The 25,706-nt window shown below is 41.4% G+C and overlaps 1 protein-coding gene across 1 annotated transcript; it reads left to right on the plus strand.

The window, feature by feature from the left end:
* The first annotated feature begins 2,252 nt into the window (after positions 1-2,252).
* On the plus strand, positions 2,253-8,186 carry LOC139376317 (protein AAR2 homolog). Its single transcript, XM_071118707.1, has 4 exons — positions 2,253-2,350; positions 2,691-3,455; positions 3,841-4,070; positions 7,137-8,186. Exons 2-4 carry the CDS (start codon positions 2,693-2,695, stop codon positions 7,302-7,304), a joined length of 1,161 nt encoding a protein of 386 aa, XP_070974808.1. The 5' UTR covers positions 2,253-2,350; positions 2,691-2,692; the 3' UTR covers positions 7,305-8,186.
* The last annotated feature ends 17,520 nt before the right edge of the window (positions 8,187-25,706 follow it).

Here is a 25,706-nt window from a genome sequence, read left to right on the forward strand (position 1 = left end):
CTATGTGAGTCTGGTAGAATTATACTGAGGCCTAATCCACAAACAAACCCCTCTCCTAGATCACACTTCATGCCTGGATGAGTGTTTTATAATCCATACTTCATCCAACCACTCCAACCCAAGCTATGAGGAGAGTAAACCTCTCCATCCCCCTCAGGGGAAAGAGATACACACGTGGCATGGTTCAGGGAGTGAGTATGGGAAGTGTAGGTTATTAGGTGAAGATCACACTTCATGCTTGGCTGAGTGTTTATCCAAGCCTGCACAGGCTAAAAGGCAACTCAAGCAAACTTCCAGCCTCAGTGTGTGGGAGAATACAGCTTTCACCCTGTTAGGAGGAAATGAAGAGTCTGGTCTGTCTAAACTGTGTGTGTGGGGGGGGATTTGTATTTCCCTCCTCACGGGCAATCCTAACAACCCTGCACCTGTGAAGCTTAGGGTAGTGTGTGTGAGCACATTCACATCATCCTCCTGACTCTTGATTTAGAGTTATGGTGCTATAGGTCAGAGTTAACCAGCCTGTTAAATCAGTTGTTTACCTTGTTGGGGTCTGTTTTCTATCACTGTAGAAGATTTAGAGTTATGGTGCTATAGGTCAGAGTTAATCAGCCTGTTAAATCAGTTGTTTCCCTTGTTGGGGTCTGTTTTCAATCACTGTAGATGATTTAGAATTATGGTGCTATAGGTCAGAGTTAACTGTTAAATCAGTTGTTTACCTTGTTGGGGTCTGTTTTCAATCACTGTAGATGATTTAGAGTTATGGTGCTATAGGTCAGAGTTAACCAGCCTGTTAAATCAGTTGTTTACCTTGTTGGGGTCTGTTTTGTATCACTGTAGAAGATTTAGAGTTATGGTGCTATAGGTCAGAGTTAATCAGCCTGTTAAATCAGTTGTTTCCCTTGTTGGGGTCTGTTTTCAATCACTGTAGATGATTTAGAATTATGGTGCTATAGGTCAGAGTTAACTGTTAAATCAGTTGTTTACCTTGTTGGGGTCTGTTTTCTATCACTGTAGAAGATTTAGAGTTATGGTGCTATAGGTCAGAGTTAACCAGCCTGTTAAATCAGTTGTTTCCCTTTAATTGAAGGATTAATCAAGATGTTCATTACATTAGTGATCGTGTAGAAATGAACGGCATGAATATATTAGATGAGAAATGTAACAACTTAGCTATAGAAATTATTAACAGGAAGTTCACCCCTGCTGCAATTTTTCAATGGGCATCTTAATTTGATGTGAAATGGCAGCATGTGTGGACTAATCCACATAAATATAGGACCATATAGGCCATAGGACAATGCCTCAGGACTACCTGACATGATGACTACTTGCTGTCCCCAGTCCACCTGGCCGTGCTGCTGCTCCAGTTTCAACTGTTCTGCCTTATTATTATTTGACAATGCTGGTCATTTATGAACATTTGAACATCTTGGCCATGTTCTGTTATAATCTCCACCTGGCACAGCCAGAAGAGGACTGGCCACCCCACATAGCCTGGTTCCTTTCTAGGTTTCTTCCTAGGTTTTGGCCTTTCTAGGGAGTTTTTCCTAGCCACCGTGCTTCTACACCTGCATTGCTTGCTGTTTGGGGTTTTAGGCTGAGTTTCTGTACAGCACTTTGAGATATCAGCTGATGTACAAAGGGCTATATACATACATTTGATTTGATTAGATTTGAAATATTTGATAAGTAATAAAGTAAGAGAAGTCTCTTACAAGATCCTTCACAAATGTTATCATTGTAATAGCTGTGTTTCTAAATATGTTCATGTAACATAGAAAATGAATATAGCTTTTGTAAATTGGAAAATTATTTTGGCGTTTGCATAGTGACATATTTTTGACAGATATGAACATGTATATTACTGATGAGATAAGTAAACCTGTAAGCATTGCCACGTTTGATATAATTGTTTATTTTACATACAGTACATACACAATGACTGCCAATACATTGTGGATTTGTTTTTTTTATTGGGAAAAATGTTCATCCATAAAGTGAAGTAAAAAATAGTGATTTTGAATATTATATAACATCAGTAAAAAGTGTAAATACAAATGATCAAATACAAGATGTAACTTGTCTATAGTGTAATATACTTGCTTTGTGTCTTTCTGGTTTTATTTATTATTATTTACATTTTTGGGTTGGGTCTTTTGTCATATGTGATGTTTGTATATTGTTTTGTACAATGTTCGTGTGATGCAATATATAAAACGAAGTTCTTCCGAAGTTGCATACCTTCCGGAACTGTTCTCATTCTAGGTTTTTGTTTATTGGGGAAAGATTTTAGGCACGCACAGTAATGTTGCACCAACTAGTAACGTGAACGCAACTACTGAACTTTCAGGTACAGTGCATTTTTTGGAAACTTCTTGTTTTTCGAAACACGCCTGTAGTGTTTTAGTTGAGTATGTTAACCTTATTTGCACGTTCAGGGTACATTTGGGCAAGTGTTAAGCAGCTAACGTTATCAATGGAGTTCAATTCAGAATATTTGGCTTGTTTAGCTAACGCTAGCTATCGAACGTTGGCTACTAGAGCTCGCTATCTAGCTTGCTAGCTCAAAGCATAATAAAGTATAACAGATCTGGTATGTAGCTTACTTGTTTAGTAATAATGAAGCATGACGTTCAAAGAACTAGCTAGCTAACGTCTGTATTGATCCATTCCTATCACTGTGAGAACAGCCATGGCAACGGTGGACATGGATCCCGAGGTGGCACGGGGGTTGTTTGAGGAGGGGGCGACCGTGGTACTGCTGGGGGTTCCCGAGGGCACTGAGCTGGGCATTGACTACAAGAGCTGGCAGGTCGGGCCTCGCTTCCGCGGGGTGAAGATGATCCCACCAGGTCTCCACTTCCTCCACTACTGTTCCTCTAACGCACCAGACCGCGGGGGTGAAACAGGCCCGAGAACAGGCCTCTTCCTCACCCTAAAGCCCAGAGAGATCCTGCTGGCCCACTGGGACCCCAAAGAGGAGGATCTGGACTTCTCTGCCACTCAGAATGAAGATGAGGTGGGTCGTGTCCGGGCAGTCCTACGAGACCTGGACCCTTTCCTAGGGCCCTACCCGTACGAGGTGATGCGGAAATGGGTCTCCCTAACTGACAGGGTGAACCAGGAGCTGGCCACCAGGCTGCAGCCTCTCTCTGGGCGTGTGTGTGCCTTCAGCGACGTCATCCCAGAGCTCCAGCTCACACACACCAAGGATCGCGACGAGCAGAACCTGCCCAGGAACGACACAGAGTGTCAGAGCATGAGGGAGGGCCTGGACAGGCTTCCCAGGATGAAGCCAAGAGAGGGGACTGAGCTGAGGTTCTCCCCCATCCCCAGGCAGACCTACCCTCCTGGGGCCACCCCAGCCCAGATCACCCAGTGCAGCCTGGACCTGAGCTATGCCCTGGACAGTCTGCTAGAGAAACATCACCACCAGCAGCCACTCAACGTGCTGGGTGAGTGAGAAGGGAGACCTACTTGGTATATTTGACCAGTTTATATGAATTTATGGAGCAGTTGAATTGGAACTTAGACTAGAATTGTATAGACAGCAGAACATCAAATGAGATTGGGGTGTAGACATTTGAATTGACATGATTAGAGCCCTGCTGTTGGTCATATTTCTCCCTGCCAATCCTTAACCACTATAAACCACATTTTATGGGAAAACTGACAAGGACAGTCTTTGCTTTATATAGAGGTGTAAAATAAACTGGATATGTCTATTGTTTTGAGTTCATTACCAGTTGATAATAAACTGTCTGACTGATTGCGCATCTTCTCTTTCTCTCTTTCTCTCTCTCTCTCCCTTGCCCTTCTCTCCCTGCCTCCCCCTTCCAGGTGAGCTGCAGTTTGCTTTTGTGTGTTTCCTCATTGGGAATGTGTACGAGGGCTTTGAGCACTGGAAGCGCCTTCTAGCCCTGCTGTGTCGTAGTGAGGAGGCCATGCGTCAACGCCGGGATCTGTACCTGGGCCTCATCGCTGTGCTCTACCACCAGCTGGGAGAGATACCTCCAGACTTCTTTGTCGACATCGTGTCCCAGGACAACTTCCTCACCTCCACGCTACAGGTGAGCTGGCATGAATCTTTGAAAAGCAGGGTCCTGAGAATTTTTTTTATTTTTAGTTTATTATAAAGATGCATTTGAAATATTGCTTCTTCATCCTTTGTAATGTATTTCCTGTGAATTTGGTCATTTTCTACCCGAAGTTACAAAGAAAATGTTGTGATCCATTTAACCCCGAGAGTCGATCTCCCCGTGGAAATTAAATTAGTGTAATAAAAACATCACCATGAAATCTGTCAGTTTAAGCTAGAGATATATATTTTTTGTATTTGATGCATCTCAATCCACTGCATTTCCCACTTCTGCATCTGCGGTGATTTGCTGTTGTGTTAGTCAGACCATAAGACATTCTGTAAATCGGTCTTCTCACAAAATCGTCATTGGTGTCCAAACTAGAGGTCGACCGATTAGGATTTTTCAACACCGATACCGATTATTAGAGGACCAAAAAAAATCTATTTAGCCTCAAGTAAATAATGAAACATGTTCAATTTGGTTTAAATAATGCAAAAACAAAGTGTTGGAGAATAAAGTGAAAGTGCAATATGTGCTATGTAAGAAGGCTAACGTTTCAGTTCCTTGCTCAGAACTTGAGAACATATGAAAGCTGGTGGTCCCTTTTAACATGAGTCTTCAATATTCCCAGGTAAGTTGTTTTAGGTTGTAGTCATTATAGGAATTATAGGACTAATTCCCTCTATACCATTTGTATTTCATTAACCTTTGACTATTGGATGTTCTTATAGGCACTTTCGTATTGCCAGTGTAACAGTATAGCTTCCGTCCCTCTCCTCGCTCGAACCAGCAACACAACGACAACAGCCACCATCGAAGCAGCGTTACCCATGCAGAGCAAGGGGAAGAACTACTAGAAGGCTCTGAGCGAGTGACGTTTGAAACGCTATTAGCGCGCGCTAACTAGCCAGCCATTTCACATCGGTTACACCAGCCACATCTCGGGAGTTGATAGGCTTGAAGTCATAAACAGCACAATGCTTGACACACAACGAAGAGCTGCTGACAAAACACACTAAAGTGCTGTTTGAATGAATGTTTACGCGCCTGCTTCTGCCTACCACCACTCAGTCAGATACTTATATGCTTGTATGCTCAGTCAGATTATATGCAACGCATGACACGCTAGATAATATCTAGTAGTATCATCAACCATGGCCCCAAAACCGCCATAAATAAACAGACTACGGTTTGCAACTGCACATGGGGGGGGGGGAAATCGTACTTTTTGGAGAAATGTCCTCTGGTCTGATGAAACAAAAATAGAACTGTTTGGCCATATGTTATGTTTGGAGGGGAAGGGGGAGGCTTGCAAGGTGAAGAACACCATCCCAACCGTGAAACACGGGGGTGGCAGCCTCATGTTGTGGTGGTGCTTTGCTGCAGGAGGGACTGGTGCACTTCACAAAATAGATGGCATCATTAGGTGGATATATTGAAGCAACATCAAGACATCGGTCAGGAAGTTAAAGCTTGGTCGCAAATGGGTCTTCCAAATGGACAATGACCCCAAGCATACTTTCAAAGTTGTGGCAAAATGGCTTAAGGACAACAAAGTCAAGGTATTGGAGTGGCCATCACAAAGCCCTGACCGCAATCCTATAGAAAATGTGTAGGCAGAACTGAAAAGCCTGTGTGAGCAAGGAGGCCTACAAACCTGACTCAGTTACACCAGCTCTGTCAGGAGGAATGGACCAAAATTCACCCAACTTATTGTGGGAAGCTTGTGGAAGGCTACCTGAAACGTTTGACCCAAGTTAAACCATTTAAAAGCAATGCTACCAAATACTAATTGAGTGTTTGTAAACTTCTGACCCACTGGGAATGTGATGAAAGAAATAAAAACTGCTCTCTACTATTATTCTGACATTTCACATTCTTAAAATAAAGTGGTAATCCTAACTGACCTAGACAGGGCATTTTTACTAGGATTTTATGTCAGGAATTGTGACAAACTGAGTTTAAATGTATTTGGCCAAGGTGTATGTAAACTTCTGACTTCAACTGTACATGTCTAGGACGCCCACATGCCTCAAGACTCGCCTGAATGTCCCCCGTTACCAATTGAAAAATTAATGGAAGTATACATTTGGAGACAGTTTAGTACTGAAAAATAAAGTGTTAAATACATGTTTGGACAGACAATTGAGAAACAATTTTACGGGGGGGACTGTTTCATGTAGTGAATATGTTTTCAATGCGTTTTTTGGGGCGAAGATCAGTAAGGCCACAACATTTTTTTCATAAAAAATGTGTGAACTCCTTCAAGACTGTTAGTAAAGTATTTAAGGTGAAGCTGGTTGAGAGAATGCAAGGGTGGCTACTTTGAAGAATCTCAAATATAAAATGCATTTTGAATTGTTAAACACTTTTTGGTTACTACATTATTCGATATGTGTTAATTCATAGTTTTGATGTCTTCGCTATTATTCTACAATGTAGATAATAAATTAAAACCCTCCAATGAAGGTGTGTCAACTCTTGACTGGGGCTGTACTTCAAGGGATTTTAAAATTCAAAATCAAATAGCTGAATTATCCTTAAGACTTTCTTAAAACAATTCCATGAGACCAGCAAAATTGATAAAGTTGTCAGGAACAGCGCTATCTAGTTGGCTTAACTTGGTACTTTCACACACATTTATGGTAAATAATGAAAGCGACTTAAATGGCAAATTTCTCAGGTCGGGAAACAATGAATTGCGTCACCAGATTCACAAGGGACTACATCACTAACGATGAAGAAACACTACTTAATACTTTTCTGCCCCCTGTTCCCTCCATCAAAATTCAGCCCTTGGCTGAATCTAGTGAAAACATTTCTGCGTGCTGTAGCTTCAAAACAGTCAGTCATCTAGGGGTTATACACATCATTGGTCCTATCGCATCTGGCCACAAAACATTGTCTGCTATTTTCTATTAATTTCCCATTGATTCTACATGTTGAATCGTCTTCGTTCGTCCGCACCCAGCAGGTGATCTACTGAGTATGGCCTACATTCCTTATGGTGTCTCGCGCCTCTAACTTGCTCTCCATTTCCCTGCTCTCCCCCAGGACTTCTTCCAGTTTGCCAGTGGGCCGGGGGTGGACGGCACCCTGCGGAAGCGGGCAGAGAAGTTCAAGGCCCACTTGACCAAGAAGTTCCGCTGGGACTTTGAGGTTGATCCTGACGATTGTGATCCTGTCGTAGTGGAACTGCCTGATGGGGTCACACTGGACTGAACACGCTCAGAAGATTATCCAGGTTCCTGGGTCAGTGGAGGAAACAGGACTGAAACCTCATTTTAAAAGAAGAGCGAGGACTTCTTTGTCTCATTTCTTTCCAGTGTGTTGCCTTGAATGGGAGTTTTACCACTAAGGAAAAACAACTCTGTCCTCCAAGGCTCTAGATTCTGGCGTGTCACTCTCCATAGGCCAACCAGTGACAGTTCTGACCATGCTTTCCCCTCCCTGGCTCTCTGTCTGTCAGTCTACACATGAATGAGCACTTGGCCATCTGAACTGAATGGTCCGATTGGAATCAGGAATGAGGTCAATGTGGTCCTTTCTAGGTGGATCATTCTAATGTTTTAGAGGAGAATTCTAAAATGTGGAAAACCTCACTTTAGTGGTGCTTCTGTGTTCAGGCAAGCACCTATCAAGTGAGGTTTTTTTGTTTTTGGGAATTGCTTGTCTTTGACAGTACATCAGAAAATGCCCAAGTAGTTTATTGTTGATATGTGTTTGAGTTGACGCCTTATCTGAAACTCATGTATTTCTTACAATGTAGAACATTCTAGTGGGAAATGACCCTAGAACCGTTAATTCTGAACATAATAAACTCTGACTTAATCTTACTGTGCCACTGAAGACTGAAGTTGTTTTTCACAATGCGTGGGTCTTCTACCCTGTGTGGACTATCCAGCAGAGTGTAACCCCACACACACACCTTTTTGTTTCCTTTGTCCCCCATTCACTGTAACATTCTGTGTCTGGACGTTTCCTTTGTCCCCCATTCACTGTAACATTCTGTGTCTGGACGTTTCCTTTGTCCCCCATTCACTGTAACATTCTGTGTCTGGACGTTTCCTTTGAATAAACAACTTTTGATTATTCTGTTATAAACAGATTATGTCCACTAGATGGCAGCCCTGATCTTCACTAGCTATGTACTTTTTATTGTCTGTAGATCAATCTGGAGGGAGAAATGTTTGGTCTCTGATTGAGGATGTCAGTAAAACCTTTTAAAATATCTTTCCCCCCATTGATCTGTGATGGTTTTCACTAGATAACACTGCCACGGTCAAATTCCACAGCCACAACGTTGGAATTGGATACAAACATTACAAAAGGTTAGCAATGTGTTTAGGTTTAAAATCCAATTTGTAGAAGATAAACTGTAGAATGCTGTTAGCTCCTGCCAGTGCAGCACTGTTGTAAAGGTGCCATACGGTATGTATGGCCTCGTGCTTCTACACCTGCATTGCTTGCTGTTTGGGGTTTTAGGCTGGGTTTCTGTACAGCACTTTGACATATCAGCTGATGGAAGAAGGGCTTGATAAATACATTTGATTTGATATGTGCCGTTACACCAGCCTCATCAACACTGTTCAGAATATGTTTGATGTTTGTTTTATGACAGGAAATAACTGCCAGGAGGTTGATTTATAATCACAAGACCTTGTCGTGGAAATGCTGCCTGTGTTTGCATTCACAGCTGCGACTAGATGACCAACACTTTTCAGACGGAGGAGGAATCGTCCGCTCCCGCCCGCAGCATGAAAAATTCAGACCACTCTGAATCGTCCGGTCCCACGGATGAATGCAGCCCTCAACTTCAGTGGACGTGTGAACACCGTAGTGTGGAGGTGCGAGGGCATTTGACTTCAGGAGGACAGTTACTCACCCAGCTGTCCAATCCAGTCAGACAGACCCTCACTGTGCCCCATTTAAATCCAATAACCCCCTACCCCTTGTAAAACTATCATGCTTGGGTCTGAAATTTCAACCATTTTCCTTTTAATATCCCTGACTTGTTTTGTTTGGTGCGGCCTGTCAGCCACACTTCTAAAGACACACACGGGACCAGGGCAGAGTGGAGGTTGACTGTGTATAGCCTCATACCCACCCAGCCCCTGTTCTACTTCATTAGATGTGGCATTTCCATGGAGCTCACATGCTGGTCAGGCTGCCAGTACAAACATTGACCTATCTGTCTCTCAACCTATCCCCTCAGAGCAGGTATCATACATGGAGGGAGTGTGTGTGCGTGTGAATGAGAGAGTTATGCATCGGTCTTTGTAGGCATATTTCTCTGGCTGTTTAATGTACTATATGCATTGGCATTCTCTCTCAGATTTAGTCAATCTGTTTAAATCCGTTACCAATTTGTAGTAAAGCAAGGTGCATAATTATAATGAATTGTTTGTCAGTGTCTTTTTAGTAACTGACCAAGTCCCCATGATTACATGTGGAAAGGACTGGTGTGTGTTTGTTGTCTATAGCTGCTTTTTACAGTGCTATGGTGACCACTGGTTCCTCATCCCAATCTGTGTTTAGAAATGTTCACCAATGTGATTTCCTCTAACAGTGAATGGTAAACAGCTCAGTCCAGTCCTTCACTATGTAATGCACAGCCAATCAGTGTTAACTACACAAAAATATTATTGGAAATGAATGACGCCATGTGAATATACAGTGAGGCATCTGGTGTTCTGTATGTGCAGTGAGACTCAGTGAAATATGTGGCCATGTGAATATGCAGTGAGGCATCTGGTGTTCTGTATGTGCAATGTGATTCAGTGAAATATGTGGCCATGTGTCTAACTAAATTGTGTTTGTGCATAGGTGCGTGTGTGTGGTAGTGAAGCCTTTACCAATGTGAGTCCACTGTGGCAGCTCTACTAGCACTCCGCTCTCCCATGCGGCTCAGACTGCCCCTCCATCTCCTCTCTCTGTTTTCTCCTCTGGGTTTCCTTCATTTAGAAGTTCTAATAGTGTGTTGATGACCGGGCTGGAATTCTGCTCTCTCCCGGCTCCTCAGCAACAGAAGCTTCACATGTCTGACTCACAGGACCCAAATGTGAGGCAGGTAGGTGCACGCTCCCAGGGAGTGTGTGTCAGTGTCTGTATGTAAGGAACAGGGCTTGAGAGAGTGTATGTGTGTGTTTAAAGCTTAGTGTACAGGATAAGTATGTTCAGAGGAGAGCTGTGTGTGAGTACGTGTGAACAATGTTTTCTGTTATAAACTCAACAAAAAAAATAAATCCTGTCTTTCAAAGATAAGTAAAAATCCAAATAACTTCACAGATCTTCATTGTAAAGGGTTTAAACACTGTTTCCAATGTTTGTTCAATGAACCATAAACAATTAAAGAACAGCACCTGTGGAACGGTCATTAAGACACTAACAGCTTACAGACGGTAGGCAATTAAATCGCAGTTATGAAAAATTAGGGCACTAAAGAGGCTTTTCTACTGCCGAGTTACACCAGGAACGCACAATCCCTCCATCAGTGCTCAGACTGTCCGCAATAGGCTGAGAGAGGCTGGACTGAGGACTTGCAGGCCTGTTGTAAGGCAGGTCCTCACCAGACATCACCGGCTACAACGTCGCCTATGGGCACAAACCCAACGTCTCTGGACCAGACAGGACTGGCAAAAAGTGCTCTTCACTGACGAGTTGCGGTTTTGTCTCACCAGGGGTGATGGTCGGATTCGCATTTATCGTTGAAGGAATGAGCGTTACACCGAGGCCTGTACTCTGGAGCGGGATCGATTCGGAGGTGGAGGGTCCGTCATGGTCTGGGACGATGTGTCACAGCATCATCGGACTGAGCTTGTCATTGCAGGCAAACTCAACACTGTGAGTTACAGGGAAGACATATTTTGGATTTCCTTGGAACCCAGCAAGTAACCAACACCAATGTTTCTTGTCAGGACTCAAATGTAAGCCATATACTTCCTGATCCTGCACCTTCTCCATTTCTACTCTACCGAGGCCTCTCATTTTCTCTCTTCTCTCCTCCTCCCACCTCTCCTGTCCTGTTGTCGTTCCTCTGTGTGTACATCATTTCCTCCTGCTGTGTGAAGTGTGGAGCAGCAGCAAACTGTCATTAGTCTCTCACTGTTGAGTCTGTCTTGCCTTTCCAATGTGTAAGGGATATAGTACAGTTACTCTTTCTGTTTCTGTATTTCTCTCTCTTTGTAATAGGTTTTGTGGTTCATGCTCTGTCTTTCACTGTCTCTCCCTTTATCCCTGTTTCTCCCTTCCTTGGTAACCAAATCCCTGTCAGTCAGGTGAGAGATGCACCGGCTGCCAAAAGCAACACACGACACCCTAGCACCGCAGAGAGGATCTGAGCCCTGGAATATATACTCCACTCCCCCCATTTCTATCTATCTGTTTTAAGAAAGAATGTTAAGTAAGAATAAATAGGTCCAGCTTGCTGATCATTAGATATGTGTGGAGCACAGGTCTTGATGGCCTCTGTTTTCTTAGTGTCTGTGTGTTGGAGCTAGCGCTGTGAGGTGCAGGCAGACCTCTCCCAGCAGCTCTGGGCCCCGGGGACGTCCCTGTCAAAGGCTCAGAGAGAGAGAGGAAGATCAAAAGGGAAACTCCGAGCTCAATATGACTTTCAGCTGTGGATGGCTACAGCCATGTTTCTTATTCTTTATTTCTGAGTTATCCACACAAAAACGTCCCTGCTCATTTCCTTCTGACTATGTCTCTCTTTGATTTGTAATTCAGACATTTGTGCAGAATTACAAATGCCCCCCCCCCCCCCCTCTCTGTCCTCCCTCTCCAGCAGCATGTGTGTTGAGTGCCTGTTTATCACAGTCTAACTCTCATGGTAGGACCTGTGATTTATCCTCAGACACAAGGAGCTTTTAAAATCCCAGAGTATCTAACAGTAAATCTCTCTCCCCACTCCTCTCGCTGTCCTCCCCCACCTTTCTCTCTCTCCTCATCCTGTTTCTGTGGGTTCGTGACCGGCCCGGTTCTACAGACAGGCTTCTCAAGGGGGGTTTCAGGGGACAGACAGACAGACCCGTGGAGGAGAGCTGGCTGGAGGGCTGGGGTTGCAAGGGTTTTCTAATGATCAGTTAGCCTTTTAAAAATGATAAACTTGGATTAGCTAACACAACGTGCCATTGTGTACAGTAGACTAGCTCATAGACTTCTCTGTACAGTAGATTTGCTCATAGTCTTCTGTGTGCAGTAGACTAGCTCATAGTCTTCTGTGTACAGTAGACTAGCTCATAGTCGTCTGTGTACAGTAGACTAGCTCATAGTCGTCTGTGTACAGTAGACTAGCTCAGTCTTCTGTGTACAGTAGACTAGCTCAGTCTTCTGTGTACAGTAGACTAGCTCAGTCTTCTGTGTACAGTAGACTAGCTCATTGTCGTCTGTGTACAGTAGACTAGCTCATAGTCTTCTGTGTACAGTTGACTAGCTCATAGTCTTCTGTGTACAGTTGACTAGCTCATAGTCTTCTGTGTACAGTAGACTAGCTCATAGACTTCTTCTTATCAAGGAGACTGAAGTCTCTTTTACAGATGAGTCCTGAAATACATAAATTATAGAAAATACACCAATCAAAATACAAAATGTAATCAAAAAGAAAAACACGGTCATTAGAAACAGATATTCCGTCAGTAAAAGGTCAATCTGAATTGGCCTAGAGGCACCAAAATATCACGTTTAAGAACATTTTGAAGATTGTTCCACAAATAAGGAATAAAAACAACTAAAATATGATTTTCCTAACTCAGTAGACACCAAAATAATTTCCAGTGAGCCATCCCTGAGACCGGGTGTGCTAGCTTGTTTAAAGTTTAGTAATGATGTTTGGTACAGTGAGACTTTTTGCAAAAGGGCTTTATAAATTAAAACCGCAACGTCTCAACCTACGTGACATCAAAGTGGGCCAACCAACTTTCTGTTAGAGAATGCAATGATGACTGCTAAAATCTTAGCCTGAACTAAAGCGCAGTGCGCTATGACATGCTGCATCTAAAGACATTAATTATGTAGCAGCTGCGTTCATATACAGTGGGGCAAAAAAAGTTCTCCCACTTAAAAAGATGAGAGAGGCCTGTAATTTTCATCATAGGTACACTTCAAATATGACAGACAAAATGAGAAAAAAAAATCACATTGCAGAATTTATTCGCAAATTTTGGTGGAAAATAAGTATTTGGTCAATAACAAAAGTTTATCTCAATACTTTGTTATATAGCCTTTGTAGGCAATGACAGAGGTCAAATGTTTTCTGTAAGTCTTCACAAGGTTTTCACACACTGTTGCTGGTAATTCAGCCGATGTGCTCTCAACCGGCCTCTGTGTCGGGGATGTTGATGATCCATCTGCTAGCCCCGGCCCGCTAGCTTCCTGAACCCTTTGTCTCCCGCTCGCCTAGCGTTGTAATCGACTACCGAATGGCTCCCTGTTTCATCTATTGCGGTTCATTGGACCCTATGATCACTCGGCTGCACAGCTGATGCCTGCTGGACTGTTCATTAACACGGTACCTCATTTTGTTTATCTGTCAGCCCCAGCCTCCAACTCAGGCCCTGTGTGTAGCTAACTGACCCTCTGCCCATTCATCGCCATTTACCTATTGTTGTTGCCCTAGCTGTTTACCCATTGTTGTCTTAGCCCTCCCAATCAACACCTGTGATTGCTTTATGCCTTTCTCTAGTGTCAATATGCCTTGTATACTGTTGTTTAGGGCAGCTCTCATTGTTTTATTTTACTGCTGAGCCCCTAGTCCATGCCTCAGATAGCCCCCTTGTCCCAACCCCACACATGCGCAGACCGCACATGGCTTAACTGTTGCCTCCAGAGATGCAACTTCTCTCCTCGTCAATCAATGCCTAGGTTTACCCCCGCTGTACTCGCACCCAACCATACCTTTGTCTATACGCTATGCCCTGAATCTATCCTACCATACCCAGAAATCTGCTCCTTTTATTCTCTGTTCCCAAAGCACTAGACGACCAGTTCTTATAGTCTTTAGCCGTACCCTCATCCTACTCCTCTTCTGTTCCTCTGGTGATGTAGAGGTTAACCCAGGCTCTGTGTGTCCCCAGGCTCTCTCATTTGTTGACTTTTGCAACTGTAAAAGCCTTCTGTTGTGCATGTTAACATTAGAAGCCTTCTGTTGTGCATGTTAACATTAGAAGCCTTCTGTTGGGTTAACATTAGAAGCCTTCTACCTAAGTTTGCTTTTTCTCTGCTTTAGCCTCTCTGGGATATGTAGCCAAATGAAAGATAAACATCTTGTTAAGAGATGAGTCAGTCAACACGGAAAATTTCCAGAACTTAGAAAGTTTCTTCAAGTGCAGTCGCAAAAACCATCAAGCGATGAAACTGGCTCTCATGATGACCGCCACAGGAAAGGAAGACCCAGAGTTACCTCTGCTGCAGAGGATATGTTCATTAGAGTTACCAGTCTCAGAAATTGCAGCCCAAATAAATGCTTCACAGAGTTCAAGTAACAGACACATCTCAAACTCAACTGTTCAGAAGAGACTGTGTGAATCAGGCCTTCATGGTCAAATTGCTGCAAAGAATCCACTACTAAAAGGACACCAATAATAAGAAGAGACTTGCTTGGGCCAAGAAACACGAGCAATGGACATTGGACGGGTCGAAATCTGTCCTTTGTCTGGAGTCCAAATTTGACCTTTTTGGTTCCAACCGCCGAATCTTTATAATGCTCTGAGTAGGTGAACGGATGATCTCCGCATGTGTGGTTCCCACCGTGAAGCATGGAGGAAGTGGTGTGATGGTGTGGGGGTGCTTTGCTGGTGACAGTGTCAGTGATTTATTTAGTTTTGAAGGCACACTAAAAATCAAATAAATTCAAATTGTATTGGTCACATACACATGGTTATCAGATGTTATTGCGAGTGTAGCAAAATGCTTGTAGCCAGCATGGCCAGCATTCCAAATATGACGTATTCCTAGAATAACACTTGGGGTGCGCCATACATTTTTACTGTAAAATAGTGTGTTGACTGTGGTAGGGCAATTTGATGTCACTGGCATGGAGCTGCCGTAGATTGGCATTGCATAGCCATATCCTTAGCTACTAAGCACATATATATACAATTCAAAACATGCTATTCTGTTATTTTCAAATAAATTGTCTTGAATCATGTTTTTTATGACCTTGCTGAAACAAAATATTCTTGGATTTACTTGTGATTGTGTATATTAACTGTTACGCTTCTTGGAGGGAACATAACACCCTGCTACTCTCAAGTCCCCACGGAGTGAAAGAGGTATGTGATTGTAGGTGCCGGATAAGGATGACAGAGGAAGAGAATTTTACTGTTAACAGGGAATTTATTCCTTCACACGGTAATTTGGGGAAAAGGGCTAGACGGAACCAAAGCAAAGAAAGTAAAAATTAGAGTCCCCTCTCCTACCTTACCTGCCTACCCACAACTGATCTATTCTTAACGCCACCTGGCGTGCTAACCAAAATACAGGGGATGGTGCGCCCAGGTCTTACCTAGAGTGCATAGACAGAGTACATACTAGGGCTATATGTATGCCCGCAGGCCTCTTGCCTAAGCACTCCCAAGGTGCCTTCCCCTTCCCCCCTGGGAACAAATGAAACAGAATAATACAAACAGTTTCAATAATCAAAACAGTCCTTTTGACATAAACATGCCTCCGCAGGACCGGCTAAAAAAAATACTTCACAAAAACTGTCTGAGCAACAACTATCAAAGAACATCAAAGAAGCTCTCCCTGAGCAACAAACGATACTGGGGCATACCCAGATGCTGTTTCTGAGGAACAAACAATACAGGACATTTCAATAAGCAAAGGAACACTGGCTTTTATACAGCTGGAGAAGGAGTCTGCAATTGAAGACAGCTGTATCCCTTAATGAGAGGGCGGGATAAGACCTCCAATATGCTTGGGGGAATCCAGGAAGCCATTTCCTGAAATACATACACAAACATACAAACCCACAACACCACAGAAACTGGGTAACGTAACATTAACACTGATTATTATTATTCTGAAACGGTCCATTTCGGGTAGCAGGTGAGCGAGTGTAGGATAATGTTTAGGCTCAGATGGCACGGCTGTACTAGTTGAAAGGAGGAACTCGCTGCTGGCCTGTTGCTGTGTTCTACAACATGCTTGACTTGGCTGCTATCAACGCACACGTGTTGTCCAAGCAGTACATGAACAGCACCCATGAGCACAGAGCAGGAGATACTTCATCATGAGTTTGGCACACGGGCTACGTGAGAGACAAATGAGGGCCAAGGCAGCAACAAAGATCCCATGTGAGCCATTGAGCGAGCCAAATTGCAGTCAGCTTGCGGGGAGGAGAAACTGGCAGATGTAACAGAACCATGACACCTGTTTCAGATGCAAGCTACTTTTCTGTGGGAAGTGTTGCAATCAAGTGAAAGTGACAAAGTTTAGGACAAAGGATAACAGCTAAATGAGATCAAACAAAGTTTAGGACAAAGGATAACAGCTAAATGAGATCAAACAAAGTTTAGGACAAAGGATAACAGCTAAATGAGATCAAACTGCTGCGAGAAGACGCACACCATATTGTAAGCGCAAGCGAGGCCACATATGTTGTGTCCAATAAGTGACAATAAGAGACTACTTTTGACCACTTTCATATAGACACTTATAGTCATTCAAATGCCATTATTGCTTTTGTGTTGATTTTCACTGTTCACAAGCTTGGCACCTATACTGATGTTAAGGCTACTGATATTTCATCATTGACCAAATGTCTTGCAGTTTGGGAACTTTTATTTGTTTTGTGGTTATAGAAATACATTTTTACTGTGTTTCAACGCAAATGCTTTTTGTCTCATAGTTCTAACAAAGATACCCCATGAGCGTGTGGTTTCAAGGTTGGGAACCCATGTGGGTTCAAGGTTTTTATTGAAATTAAGTTATTGAAATTACAACATTTAAGATGGTCAGAATGACATTCTTGGCGTAGATGCGAGAAGAAATTATACAATGAGCAAAGTGATGATGCTGTATTCGGCTGTTATGAAAGTGAACTATGTGTGTGGATAATCAGGAGTGTATTCATTCCTACAACTCTGTTGCAAATTGCTTGTTAAAAACTCTTAATGATCAAACCCTTAATTTTTCAACTTTCGCCTAAAATGACATACCCAAATCTAACTGCCTGAAGCTCAGGACGTGAAGCAAAGATATGCATTTTCTTGATACCATTTGAAAGGAAACACTTTGAAGTTTGTGGAAATGTGAAATTAATTTAGGAGAATATAAGACATTAGATCTGGTAAACGATAATACAGACAAAATGTTTTTTCTTTTTGTACCATCGTCTTTGAAACACAAGAGAAAGGCCATAATGTATTATTCCAGCCCAGGCACAATTTAGATTTTGGCCACTAGATGGCATCAGTGTATGTGCAAAGTTTTGGACTGATACAATGAACCATTGCACTCTCCTCAAACAATAGCATGGTATTTTTTCACTGTAATAGTTACTGTAAATTGAACAGTGTAGTTAGATTAACAAGAATTTAAGCTTTCTGCCCATATCAGATATGTCTATGCTATGTCCTGGCATTTCGTTGTTACTTACAACCTCATGCTAATCACATTAGCCTACTTTAGCTCAACTGCCCTGCGGGGGGGGGTGGACACCGATCATATAGAGGTTAAAAGGAACAAAACGGGGAGGAACCTACCTTAATTTTGTCCAATTGTAATTCATGTTTAATTTGCAAAACGGCATGTTTTGCAACTGTTTGGATTAATGATTATACCCAGATCAGCTAGATGCAGGCAAGAGTGTGCAAGACGATATGGTATGGAATGCATTTCAAACTCAAAATCTACAGCCCTCGGCCCTAAACCATCAGCCCTTGAATTACGTTTTACATCGTCACATCCAAGTGTACCTTAAATGTCGCTTGCCCAAGCAAGTGAGGGTGATGATCGGAGAGGCACCGTCCTTGGAGATTTTGAAGATGATCTTAAAAACAACCAACCTAAAGCTATTCAAGCTAAGGGGTTGGGTGAACTTCACTAGAGTAGGGGGCAGCATTCGGAATTTTGGATGAAAAGCATGCCCAAATTCAACTGCCTGCTACTCATCCCCAGAAGATATGATATGATATATTATTAGTAGATCTGGATAGAAAACACTCTGAAGTTTCTAAAACTGTTTGAATCATGTCTGTGAGTATAACAGAACTTATTTAGCAGGTGAAACCCCGAGGACAACCCATTCAGATTTGTTTTTCTTTGAGGTCACTCTCTTTTCAATGTGGTGTCATAGGGAATCCAGATTTCTAAGGGACCTTATTGCAGTTCCTACCACTTACACTGGATGTCACCAGTCTTTAGAAATTGCTTGAGGTTTTTCCTTTGTGTAATGAAGAAGTACGGCCATCCAGAACGAGGGTAACTTGAAGTGTACTGTTAGATAGAGACCAGAAAACATGCTTCAGTTTGTTTTCTTCCTGTATTGAACACAGATCATCCCGTCTTAAAGTTGATCGATTATTTACATTAGAAAATACCTAAAGTTGTATTACAAAAGTAGTTTGAAATGTTTTGGAAAAGTTTAAAGGTAACTTTTGAGATATTTTGTAGTCACAGTGCGTAAGTTGGAACCGGTGTTTTTCTGGATCAAACGCGCCAAATAAATGGACATTTTGGATATATATCGACGGAATTAATCGAACAAAAGGACCATTTGTGATGTTTATAGGACATATTGGAGTGCCAACAAAAGAAGCTCATCAAAGGCAAGGCATTAATTATATTTTAATTTCTACGTTTTGTGTCGTGCCTGCAGGGTTGAAATATGCTTCTCTCTTCGTTTACTGGGGTGCTATCCTCAGATAATAGCATTGTTTGCTTTTGCCAAAAAGCCTTTTTGAAATCTGACATGTTGGCTGGATTCACAACAAGTGTAGCTTTAATTTGCTATCTTGCATGTGTGATTTCATGAAAGTTAGATTTTTAGAGTAATTTATTTGAATTTGGCGCTCTACATTTTCACTGGCTTTTGGACAAGTGGGACGCTACCGTCCCACAAATCCCAGAGAGGTTAACCTTTTGTGACTAGGGGGCAGTATTTTCATTTTTGGAAAAAAAAAACGTTCCCGTAGTAAACAGGATATTTCATCAGGACAAGATGCTAGGATATGCATGTAATTGACAGCTTAGGATAGAAAACACTCTAAAGTTTCCAAAACTGTAAAAATATTGTCTGTGAGTATAACAGAACTGATGTTGCAGGCGAAAGCCTGAGAAAAATCCAATCCGGAAGTGCCTCATGTTTTGAAAACGCTGCCTTCCAATGCGTCCCTATTGAGCAGTGAATGGGCTATCAACCAGATTACTCTTTCTCCGTATTCCCGAAAGTGTCTACAGCATTGTGACTTAGTTTTACGCATTTATGTTGAAGAATACCCGTAGGCGGCTACGTTTCGCAAGTGGTCACCTGATGCTCCCAGAGAGATTCTCGCGTAAAATACAGAAGTAGCCATTACTCCAATCGGTCCTACTGAAAAACGAATTGTCCCGATGGATATATTATCGAATAGATATTTTAAAAACACCTTGAGGATTGATTATAAACAACGTTTGCCATGTTTCTGTCGATATTATTTTGCTAATTTGGAATATTTTTTGCCGTTTTCGTGACTGCAATTTCCGTGCGATTTCTCAGCCAAACGTGAAGAACAAACAGAGCTATTTCGACTACAAAAATAATATTTTTGGAAAAAAGGAACATTTGCTATCTAACCGGGAGTCTCGTGAGTAAAAAAACATCCAAAGCTCATCAAAGGTAAACGATTTAATTTGATTGCTTTTCTGATATCCGTGACCAAGTTACCTGCTGCTAGCAGTACAAAATGCTATGCTAGGCTATCTATAAACTTACACAAATGCTTGTCTAGCTTTGGCTGTAAAGCATATTTTGAAAATCTGAGATGACAGGGTGATTAACAAAAGGCTAAGCTGTGTCTCAATATATTTCACTTGTGATTTTCATGAATAGGAATATTTTCTAGTAATATTTATGTCTGTTGCGTTATGCTAATTAGTGTCAGATGATGACAACGCTCCCGTTCACTGGATGGGGAGTCATTAGAGGTTAAAGTAATGATTTACAGTCATTTCTCTTTGCTTATTTGAGCTGTTCTTGCCATAATATGGACATATGTTCTTTTTACCAAATAGGATTAACTTCTGTATACCACCCCTACCTTGTCACAACACAACTGATTGGCTCAAACACTTTAAGAACGAAAGAAATTCTACAAATGAACTTTTAATAAGGCACACCTGTTAATTGAAATGCATTCCAGGTCTCATGAAGCTGGTTGAGAGAATGCCAAGAGTGTGCAAAGCTGTCATCAAGGCAAATGGTGGTTACTTTGAAGAATCTCAAATATATTTTGATTTGTTTAACACTTTTTTTGGTTACTACACATAGTTCCATATGTGTTAATTCCTAGTTTTGATGTCTTCAGTATTAGTCTACAATGTAGAAAAATTTTTTTTAGACTGGTACTGTAAGTATTCAGACCATCTGCTATGAGACTCGAAATTGAGCTCAGGTGTGTACTGTTTCCATTGATCAGCAAGGAAGAAGCTACTGCTCCAAAATCACCATAAAAAAGCCAGACTGCGGTTTGCAACTGCACATGGGGAAAACGATCGTACTTTTTGGAGAAATGTCCTCGTCTGATGAAACAAAAATAGAACTGTTTGGCCACAATGACCGTTGTTATGTTTGGAGGAAAAAGGGGGAGGCTTGGAAGCCGAAGAACACCATCCCAACCGTGAAGCACGGGGGTGGCAGCATCATGTTGTGGGGGTGGTTTGCTGCAGGAGGGACTGGTGCACTTCACAAAATAGATGGCATTACGAGGAAGGACAATAATGTGGATATATTGAAGCAACATCTCAAGACGTCAGTCAGGAAGTTAAAACTTGGTAGCAAATGACTCTTCCAAATGGACAATGACCACAAGCATACCTCCAAATTTGTGGTAAAATGGCACGAGGACAACAAAGTCAAGGTATTGGAGTGGCCATCACAAAGCTCTGACCTCAATCCTATAGAACATTTGTGGGCAGAACTGAAAACGTGTGTGTGAGCAAGGAGGCCTACAAACCTGACTCCGTTACACCAGCTCTGTCAGGAGGAATGGGACAAAATTCACCCAATTTATTGTGGGAAAGTTGTGGAAGGCTACCCAAAACGTTTGACCCAAGTTAAACAATGTAAAAGCAATGCTACCATTACCCTCTGGTAATGTGATGACAGAAATAAAAGCTGAAATAAATATATCATTCTCTCTACGATTATTCTGACATTTCACATTCTTAAAATAAAGTGGTGATCCTAACTGACCTAAAACAGGGATTATTTACTAGGATTAAATGTCAGGAATTGTGAAAAACTGAGTTTTAAATGTTTTTGGCCAAGGTGTATATAATCTTCCGACTTCAACTCTATTGTCAGATATTACTGCACTGTTGGAGCTAGGAACACAAGCATTTCACTACACCTGCAATAAAGTCTGCTAAAAATGTGCATGTGACCAATAAGATTTTATTTTATTTTAACAAACAAACCTGTCTATTTAAGTAAAAGGCACATGGCATCCCACTTGGAGCTTGCCAACAGGCATCGAAAGACTCTAATGAGAAAGAAGATTCTCTGGTCTGATGAAACCAAGATTGAACCAAGTGTCACATCTGGAGGAAACCTGGCACTACCCCTAAGGTGAAGCATGTTGGTGGCAGCATCATGCTGTGGGGTTGTTTTTCAGTGACAGGGATTGAGAGACTAGTCAGGATCGAAGGAAAGATGAAAGGAGCAAAGTACATAGAGATCATTGATGAAAACCTGCTTGAGAACGCTCAGGACTTCAGACTGGGGCAAAGGTTAACCTTCCAACAGGACATCGACCATAAGCACACAGCCAAGACAATGCAGGAGTAGCTTCGGGATAAGTCTCTGAATGTCCTCGAACATCTCTGAGAGACCTGAAAATAGCTGTGCAGCAACGCTGACAGAGCTTGAGAGGATCTGCAGAGATGAATGGGACAAACTCCCCTAATACAGGTGTGCCAAGCTTGTAGCATCATACCCAAGAAGACTCAATGCTGTAATCGCTTCCAAAGGTGCTTCAACAAAGTACTGATTAAAAGGTCTGAATACTTATGTAAATGTGATATTTCAGATTGGTATTTTTTTCCTGACTAGTCTCGCAATCCCTGCTGCTGAAAACCTGTTTTTGCTTTATAATTGTTTGGTATTGTGTTTAGATTGAGGGGGGAAATGTATTTAATCCATTTGAGAATTAGGCTGTAATGTAACAAAATGTGAAAAAAGTCAAGGGGTCTGAATACTTTCCGAATGCACTGTTTGCTCTGAGTGTTAATAAAACTGAAAGCTTACCTTGACTTGGAAGAGTCAAGGTAAGCTACTTTCAGTAGTAATTTCATTCTCTGATCCTTTGATTGGATGGACAACATGTGAGTTCATACTGCAAGAGCTCTGATAGTTTGGAAGAAGTCCCCTGGAAGTTGTCATACTTACTGTGTAAGTCAATGGAAGGGGTTGAGAACCATGAGTTTCCTAGGTTTTGTATTGAAGTCAATGTACCCAGAGGAAGGAAAATAGCTGTCCTCTGGCTACACCATGGTGCTACCATAGAGGGTGCTGTTGAGGCTACTTTAGACTGTCATTCCAAAACAGTATGTTTTAATCAGTTATTTGGTGAAATGGGAATATACAGTATTTAGTAGTTTTATCAAAAAAGTAAACTATTTTGATGTTTAACTATTTGAATTTTTATGAAATTCACTGAGGAGGATGGTACTCTGAGGAGCATGCACTGGTGTGTGTGTATTGTGTGTGTAAATATCACCACTGAAGGTGTTTACTGCCTGTGAGAGACAGTTTATTACGTCTGGATCGGCCCTCCAGGTCCACCACTTTCACAGAAAGCCTCTGCACACTATCCTGCAATGACGTGCATAGCTTCTCTAACTCGTCGATCCTACCAGCGTTGAATTCATAAGCTTTCTCAAGGTCCACAATACTCTGGCCATGCGAAGCGACCGTTCGAATGATGCTCTCGATTTTGGTGTCCAGTTCAGCAATAGTGGCCTTAAGATCCTCAGCTATAGCAACACGTAGCTCCCCCAAAGCCCGGGTAAGTTCTGTAAGTGTCACAATGTTGCATGTGCCTCCCGCCATGTCTGTCTCGTTGTTTAGTGGGGAGTAGGCCTCCGCTGTGGATTTATTGTCCTTTGGTCGCTTATTACTCGGCATTTTCATATAAAAAGTTACAATCTTGTATTAGAAAGAAACGTTTGTTGTAAAAAGTGCCATAAAGTAGGTTAAATTAGATTATTTCGCAAAAATGTTGCAGGAGCCTCTCACGCACAGCCGTTCACTCCAACATGCTAGCTCCGCCCCTTTATAGCTGACTTTTGACTTTTTGAAAGACTTTTGATAAAGTACGACTGGAGTTTATATATAAATGCCTGGAATATTTAAATTTTTTGAGAATATCATATACAGTGGGTTAAAGTTATGTATAGTAACCCTAGGTTTAAAAAGTAAATAATGGCTTCATCTCAGAAAGTTTGAAATTGACAAGAGGAGTAAAACAAGGTTGTCCACTATAGGCATATCTATTTATTATCATTGAAATGTTAGCTGTTAAAATTAAATCCAACAATAATTTTAAGGGATTAGAAATCCAGGGCGTAAAGTGTCGTTGTACGCTGATGATTCATGTTTTCTTTTAAATCCACAATTAGAATCCCTCTACAGCCTCATAGACGATCAAGATACTTTTTCTAATCTCTGGATTAAAATCTAATTATGATAAATGTACTGTATTGGATCACAAAAAAATACAAATTTTACATTACCATGTAGTTTACCAATAAAATGGTCTGACAGAGATGTGGACATACTCGGTGTACATATCCCGAAATAAATAAATGATCTCACTCGAATATATTTGTATAGAAAGTTAACAAAATAGATAAAATCTTGGTACCATGAAAAGGAAAATACCTGTCTAATTGTGGAAAAATCACCCTGATAAACTCTTTAGTCATATCAGAATTTACCTATTTGCTTAAGGTTTTGCCTACACCCAGTGACCTGTTTTTAAAAAATGATTGGAACAAAAAAATGTTCAATTGTATTTGAAATGGCAAGCCAGACAAAATTAAAAGGGCCTATTTATATAATGAATATGAATTCAGAGGGCAGAAATGATTAAATATTAAAGCATTAGACCTCTCACTAAAGGTATCAGTCATACAAAAGTTATACTTAAATCTGAACTGGTTCTCTAGTAAATTAGTAAAATGTCTCACCCCATGTTCAAGAATGGCCTTTTACCCTTTATTCAGATCACAACCGCTCACTTTCGGTTATTTGAAAATAAAATCATCTCCAAAATATTGTTATTTTTTTAACAAGCCATAGAAAGTTGGTTGCAATTTCAGTTTAATCCACCTGAAAAGACAGAACAAAAAATACAAAAAATATTGTGGTTAACTCAAATAAACGAATTTGATTTAAAAAACTTTATTTTTCGATAACAAAAAAAAGTATAATCTTTGTAAATGATATCATAAATAGGACTGGTGGAGTTATGTCACACATGCAGCTAAGAAACACATATGGAAATGTCTGCTCTACCCAAAATTAGAACCAACTAATTGCAGCAATACCACAAAATTGGTAGAGGCAAGGAGAAGGGGGAGAAAGTAAGGAACTTGTCTGTCAGCCCAGCATTAAAGACCAAAATTGGTTAAAGATAATTGTGATAAATAAAAATATATACCCGTTTCATTTAACTTTTTATGGCTGCAGGGGCAATATTGAGTAGCTTGGATGAAAAGGTGCCCATTGTAAACAGCCAGCTCCTCAGTCTCAGTTGCGAATATATGCATATTATTATTTGTATTGGATAGAAAACACTCTGGAGTTTCTAAAACTGTTTGAATTATGTGTGTGAGTATAACAGAACTCATATTGAAGGCAAAAACCTGAGAAATTCCACTTCCTGTTTGTATTTTTTTCTGGGGGTGAAAGATTTTCAACCAAGCTCTCATTGCAATTACAGCGAGATATGGATGAGTTTTCACTTCCTACGCCTTCCACTAGATGTCAACAGTCAATAGAACTTTGTCTGATGATTCTAATGTGAAGGGGGGGCGAATGAGACAGGAAATAGTCACCACTGCCACGAGTTGACCATGCTTTCACAATGCGCGTTCACAGGGGAAGGACCTGCGTTCCACCGGTCATCTCAAGTCATTCTAATTCTCCGGTTGGAATGTTATTCAAGATATTCTAAATTCTAAAGATTGATTCAGTACATCGTTTGACATGTTTCTACTGACTGTTACGGAACTTTTGGACATTTCGTCACGTTATAGTGGACGTGCTTTGTGACTTTGGAATTGTTTACCAAACGCGCTAACCAAAGTAGCTAATTGGACATCAATAATGGACATTTTCAAACAAATCAAGCATTTATTGTGGACCTGGGATTCTTAGGACTGCATTCTGATGAAGTTCATCAAAGGTAAGGAAACATT

This window comes from Oncorhynchus clarkii, chromosome 20, assembly GCF_045791955.1.
Source record: "Oncorhynchus clarkii lewisi isolate Uvic-CL-2024 chromosome 20, UVic_Ocla_1.0, whole genome shotgun sequence".
NCBI classification, from domain to species: domain Eukaryota; kingdom Metazoa; phylum Chordata; class Actinopteri; order Salmoniformes; family Salmonidae; genus Oncorhynchus; species Oncorhynchus clarkii.